Source organism: Microtus pennsylvanicus, chromosome 3 (genome assembly GCF_037038515.1).
Source record: "Microtus pennsylvanicus isolate mMicPen1 chromosome 3, mMicPen1.hap1, whole genome shotgun sequence".
NCBI lineage: Eukaryota > Metazoa > Chordata > Mammalia > Rodentia > Cricetidae > Microtus > Microtus pennsylvanicus.
Window position 1 is genome coordinate 83,290,003 of NC_134581.1, and position 6,967 is coordinate 83,296,969.

Below are 6,967 nucleotides of genomic sequence, written 5' to 3' on the forward strand. Positions count from 1 at the left end.
AGATTTTCTAGGAGACACTGTTTCACTTCACTTCAATACAGGTATTCATTTCCTTGCCTATAACCTATATAGGGGATTGTTTTTCTCTTGTTGGTTCTTGTTCATAGTTCAGGCAATTTAGGACCATATATTCACCTTCACTTTCAAATGCTTTGTTCTCTGTGTGTTGTACTCTCTTGAGCAACAATCCTGATCCTCCGAAGGATAATTAGTATCCATCGTTATTCATCAGTAAACTGTGGTTCTAGCTGGTCTTTTATATTAGTAGAAGATTGAGCTGGAGCTGCTGGATCACACTGTTACCTGTACTTTCAGCACTTGGCCAGATAAGTAAGACAGCAGGATCATTGCAAGTTGAAGGTCAGCCGGGACTGCAACATGAGATATTGTCTCAAAAATCTATAGGGAAAAAAAGAAAAAGAAGAATCAAAAGCTGCAGAATAAGATTATATAAGTGAAAAATTAAATCAAGGCTGTCTGGGCTCACTTTCCAAGGTAGTATTACCGTCTACACTACACTGGGTAATCAACATTCTCCCTGTTTTGGTTTGCAAAGCATTTTGATCTATGCTAATGGTTACCGAATGTTTCTTAGCATATGTATTAGAGATTGAGTAGAAGGGGATATGCGATATTTTTAATTACTTGTCAGCTAGATAAAAATTATTCTGTAGTAAGTAAAAATAATAAATCGTACTCATCTCTGATACTTCACTATTTAATTTTGATTAAGCACCTTTCTATCACTAATTCAATATATAAACCCTACAATATAATGCAGATGTTCTAAGACTCAAAGCAAATCCCAAAGATTTTAGAGATTCTTTTCTAACTAAGAAAAATAAAGTCACCTGACTCAGTAGCTAAGTCCACTTTCTGCCAAACCTGACAGCCTGAGTTTGATCCCTAGAACCCACATGGTAGAATAAGAGCAGCAACTGCTGCCAGTTATACACACATACACTCACAATTTTTAAAAGAAGTACAATTGATGCCAGTTATTATTATGGTGGGAATGTATTTAAACCATTATTTTAAAATGCTACATAAACATTAGTTGGCAAAATGTTACCACCAGCATGTCAGTGCAGTGCAGTTAGTCTCCAGGTAGAAAATTGTGGAGTTTATCATGTTTTCTCTTCTATATTTCTGATTTACTATAATGTATGTGTACTGTGGGTATTCTGTAAAGAGAATATGCAATCAAAATTAAAATGTATTTATTTTATCAATTAACAACAAAATGATACTCACAGAATATCTACACTGAAAGTCTAGTGGAGACAAAGTATTTTAGGATGGGTTTTTGGACCCGTTTGATTCTTACTCTTATATCATGAGTAACTTACTGAACATTTAGTACTTTATGTTATTGAGCTATAATTACAAAATCATAGCATTAGTCTTCTTCCTTTGCTAGCACATGCTAACAGCACACATTTCTTGGCATATAACTGTGTGATTTATAAGTCTTAAAGTGAAGGGAAAGGAAAGAGACTTGTGACAAAGAGAAAGCCTCTGGAGGTGAGTCAGCAAATCCTAGTGGGTCTTGGTCCAGTCACTTAGCACAAGACTCACTTGTGAAATACAACTGCTCTGACAGTAAAGTTTTCTCACTATGTAATAAGAAGGTAAATTCTTTTCTTATCCCACGTATTTCCACAACCGATACCTTTAAGAGTTACATGATTCGAGATATAGAGCTCAGTGGGAAAGAGCACTTATTGGGCAAGCAAGTGGGCCTGAGTTTGAATCCATAATATTCACATAAAGGCCAATCATGGGTACATATCTGTAAGCCCAATGACAAGTGTAGAGACAAAGGAATCATAGGACCTCACAGGCTGTCTGGTCAAAACCTGAGCTTGAGGTCCAAATAAACACACTATGTCAAAAACTTGGGTTGAGCCAGAAAAAGAAAGAAAAATGGCCTTTTCTGGCCTTTACATGTGCGTGTGCACACGCACACGCACGTGCGCGCGCACACACACACACACAACACACACAGGAACATGTGCCACACATACTAAATGGAAAATTCCTTTTTAAAAAAACTAATACTAAAATTGGCTTTTGAAAGGATAAGCAAACTTCAGAGTACTGCAGAGGTGCCAATAATTAATAACTGTATCAGAAACAATGACCACAGTGAGATTTGTGTTCTGACATAAAAAACTGTTTCCCATGCTGGGTAGAACAGCACATGCCTGTAATCCCAACAAGCAGGAAGAAGAGGATCAGACATCACAAGTTCAAGGATAACCTGAACTACATAAAAGTACCTAATTAAAAGAAAAAAAAAGAAAGAAAATGAAAAAGACACCTTAAAAATGAGGATTCAATTCATAATGTATCATAACTTCCAATAATAACCCATCCTTCTTAAAGACAAATACATTATATATGTAGGTGTATATAAAATATACATAACTTGACATTAGTAATAAATGGCTCAATGTTACATATGTATTGTGTATATATAATATACTTAATTTTACTTTAGTGATAAATAGTGCAGTGCTTTAGTATTACGGTCTAAAAATAATAAAAATTGAATTAAGTAGGAAGCATTTGCTGGCTCTACAACACATACAACTGTCCATCAAATATGGCAGGACAGAGATAATAAGTATAGAATGCTTCCTTGTACTAAACGTCAAGACCTCTGAAACCCTATGGACTGGTCCTTCGGTCGACAGGAAGCAGGATGTGGAGAAGACACATCTGCCATAACCAGGACAGTTCAGCAAGTGTCAAATGCAGAAAACCAGCTGCTCCAAACAGGGCAAGTACAGCCCCTCACAAGCTCCTTCTCATCCACCCCACAGGACTCCTGCCCAGACACAATGGCTGCAGAAAATCACTCCATGGTGACAGAATTCATCCTCAAGGGGTTAACTAACAGGCCAGAGCTCCAGCTGCCCCTCTTCCTCCTCTTCCTGGGGATCTACACAGTCACCATGGTGGGAAACCTGGGCATGATCACCTTGATTGGACTCAACACACAGCTTCACACCCCCATGTACTTCTTCCTCAGCAACTTGTCATTTGTGGATCTCTGCTACTCCTCTGTCATTACCCCAAAAATGCTCATCAACTTTGTGTCCCAAAAAAACCTCATCTCCTATGACGGGTGCATGTCACAGCTCTACTTCTTCCTTGTTTTCGTCATTGCTGAGTGTTACATGCTCACTGTGATGGCCTATGACCGCTACGTGGCCATCTGCCACCCCTTGCTTTACAACATCATCATGTCTCCTGCCCTCTGCTCCATGCTGGTAGCTTTTGTCTATGCCATAGGACTCATTGGCTCAACAATAGAGACAGGCCTCATGTTAAAGTTACACTATTGTGAAGACCTCATCAGCCATTACTTCTGTGACATCCTCCCCCTCATGAAGCTCTCCTGCTCTAGTACCTATGATGTAGAGATGGCTGTCTTCTTTTTAGCTGGGTTCGATATTGTAGTCACAAGTTTAACGGTACTAATTTCCTATGCCTTCATCCTGTCGAGCATCCTGCGCATCAGCTCCTCTGAGGGCAGGTCCAAAGCCTTTAGCACCTGCAGCTCCCACTTTGCAGCTGTAGGCTTATTCTATGGATCCACTGCCTTCATGTACTTAAAGCCTTCCACAGCTAGTTCCCTGGCCCAGGAGAATGTAGCTTCTGTGTTCTACACCACAGTGATCCCCATGCTCAACCCCATGATCTACAGCCTGAGGAACAAAGAGGTGAAGGCTGCCCTGGACAAAACACTGAGGAGAAAACTCCTTTGATGGAAATGTTGATCTTTATCCGTGTAAGAGTACGTGGTTGCAAACACCTGGAAAATGCACTCAGCAAGCCTACCCAACTGTGGATAAGAAACAAGCACTACTCTTTGTGGTTGGGTACATGCTTCATTTCCTTTTCCTTATTCTCATCTTTTCTCCTATTGTTTCTCTGAACATACAATTTTAAGGTCATTGTTCTTATAATTGGGAGCCAGCTCCTCTATAGGAGACCAACGTTAAGCAATTTAAAATTTTTTATTCTCTGATATTTTCACATATGTATATAATGTATATTGATTGTGCCCATCCCCTCTCCTTTCTCCGACTCCTTCCTATCACCCCCAATATGTGTATCTCCCACTTTGATGTCCTTTCTTATTTTTAATAACCAACTGAGCCCAATTAATGCTCCATGTGCTCCTTAGTGTGTGGCTATCCACTAGAGCATGGGTAACATACCAGCAAACCTCACACAGGTTTACTCAATTAATGGAATCTAATTTACTTCTAAATTAATACATACAAGTGATTCTGGGAAAATCAGCTTCACCTTCTTTAGCTCAAATAGAATGTGGATCAATGGACCGTGGGATACTCTCACCTAAGTAGCAATTTCTACCACTATTGATCTCCTCTAACTATAACTAAAGGCAAGAGAACATCTCTGCTTCCTCCAAATGAGAAATCTTAAAGCCAAAGAGAGAAGGTGGAAGCAAAACTGTAACTCGGAGTTAGAGCACAAGCCTAGAGAGAGTGAGGCACTGAATTTGATTGACTTAATCAGTTTCACAATTTACTTAAATTCAGTTTAATTATTGCTAATCTTCAAATCAGGCAACGCCAGAAAAAGAGAACTCTGTGTTCCATGCAAGCCAATACAACCAGATCCAAATCTGTAGAATTGGCTGTTTCCATAATAACATGCTTCAACTTAGTTTAACCTACTTACCAAAATAAAGTCTTGCAGAAAAAGTCTGTGAAAGATTGAACATCTTGCCAGAATGTCCATGGTTTCCATGGCAAGAAAGGTCTTTGTCATCAGAGCTGGATATTCACTGTTTATTCCCTGATTAGACTTTTCACTTTTAAATTTTCTCACTTATGGAACTGACTCCATACTGCTTAGAACCACCCCCCATCAACAACAGTACCCTCACATTAAACAAAATACCTTCCATGAGGAGACAATAAATTCTTTCTTATTAATCATGTCTTTACTTAATTTATTAAAAATATAAATGCATTTTTCTTTCCATGGAAATGATTGATTTGATAGTGATGTAATAACAAATTGCTTTATGAATTGGATGAATTTCCTTGAATATGTAGTATTTGAAGATAATTTTATTTTGAAGATCTTTATGAAACTACCTCTAACAGAAACTACCTAACCACAGTGGATGGCTCGATTGTCTGACTAGGATCCTGGATTGCATCAATGAACAAATACTACTGAAAAGCAACAATCTATTCTCACTTTCTGGTTTCCAAGTATGAAAGCAGTATGACCATTTGTTTCAGTTTCCTGATGTCTTCCACCATGATGAATTCTGCCCTTCCACTACAAAACTGAATGAGCCCTTCCTCCTTTGATTTGCTTTGGTCAGAGTATTTTATCATGGCAATGAAAATGAACTAAGACCAAAATCTGGTTCTTAGATGTGAAACCGTTGCTGGGATAAATCTGAGCATGTCTATCTCAGGCATTGAAACTGTTCTGTGGCAGAAAATATTTGCAGTTTAGGATTAGAAAGATCCTTGAGCATTGGAAGCCAGGGTTAATGGGCCACGAACTGGAAGGATGCTGAGAGAAACAAAGACAATGAGAGCCTGGCTCATGAGGCTTCAGAATAGAATAAGAATTCTATCAGAAAGTGGTCTGGGGTCATTTGGGTAATATTTTGGTCAAGAATCTGGTTTCATGTTGCCTATATCTCGAGAAACTGAATGAGGTTGAACTTTAATACAATTTCCATTATATTTCATTTTTAAATTATTATTTTAAATTGTCATTATAATTTGTTTGCAGAAGAAATTTAAAAACAGGAGAATATTCAGACTGTTAGTAAGAAAGTGGCTCTAACTGTTTCGTTGCACTGAAGCGATAAGAAGTGTCCTGGGTCAAAACTCCACCTTGCAGAGGCTCCATGTTTGGAAACCCAAATTCATCTAAAGGAAGAAACCCTCCAATGAATGATCACTATTCCCCAACTGTAACTGCCTGAGAAAATTATTTCCCTTGGATAAGCACACAAAATGGATAAAGTGTGCTCCAAAGAATACAAGCTGCACCTCAAGTTTTCAGACAAAATTAGCAGTTGCATCCACATGAGAGTGGTTTTGAAGGCATGAAAGATGCAAGATTGGAGGTGCCATGGAAAGCAACTGAAAATTTGGCATCGTTGAAGTCTCTGCAGGCCACTGCTTGAAGCAGTGAAGATAAAGACAGGTGAGAAGTAGAAAAATCTGAGGTATTACAGGTGCAAGGACTATGGAACATTCATCAGAGAGGACTGAAAGTATACAGTTTACATAAATGAGAGGGTTTGCTTGCTGCAGGTGGCAGGGCTGGAGGATTGGGGTTGACTACGCCTTTTGGCATTCAGCTGATCCCAACACAATGCTAGACATAGGATGGTGTTTTCCTGTAGAATTTTGGTTTAGTTTTAGTCACAACTGCTTTCTGTACTCTGATTCTTTCATTTTGGAATAGGAGTGTTTACTCTGTGCCAATATATGTTGGTTATGTAATTTTCTTTATTTTATTGGAGCTCACATTAAGAAATTTTAACCTTTAAACTATTGAAACTTTTAGTAGCTATAGGGACTTTTCATACTGGACTGTATGTTTTACATTATAAAGTTATCAAGAGCCTATAAAAGATAAATGGTAGAAAATTAGGCATTGAAAGTGGTGTGCTTGGGTGTCAGGTCGATAAGAGGTGGATGGTTAATATTAATTGTCAACTTGATGGAATCTAGAATCACCTGGGAGAGGGCTCTCTGAGCATGTCTGTGAGGAATTACTTTGATTACATTAATTAATTAAGACTTGGCCACTGTGGATGGCACCGCTGTCTAACTTGGACATTGGACTGTATAAAGAGAAAAAGTATGAGCTCCAGCATGCATTCATTGATGTCTGGATTTCAGTCATGACCACCTGGTTCAAACTCTGGCCACCTTGGCTTCTC

General features: G+C 38.6%; 1 protein-coding gene across 1 annotated transcript; it reads left to right on the forward strand.

Annotated features, from left to right (window-relative positions):
• The first annotated feature begins 2,846 nt into the window (after positions 1 to 2,846).
• Positions 2,847 to 3,776, forward strand: LOC142847209 (olfactory receptor 8A1). The gene has a single exon (XM_075967937.1). It carries the CDS (start codon positions 2,847 to 2,849, stop codon positions 3,774 to 3,776), a length of 930 nt encoding a protein of 309 aa, XP_075824052.1.
• Positions 3,777 to 6,967: the final 3,191 nt, after the last annotated feature.

Excerpts from the sequence above, each read along its gene's own strand:
- LOC142847209 (XM_075967937.1), top strand. The coding sequence starts at position 2,847 with ATGGCTGCAGAAAATCACTCCATGGTGACAGAATTCATCCTCAAGGGG.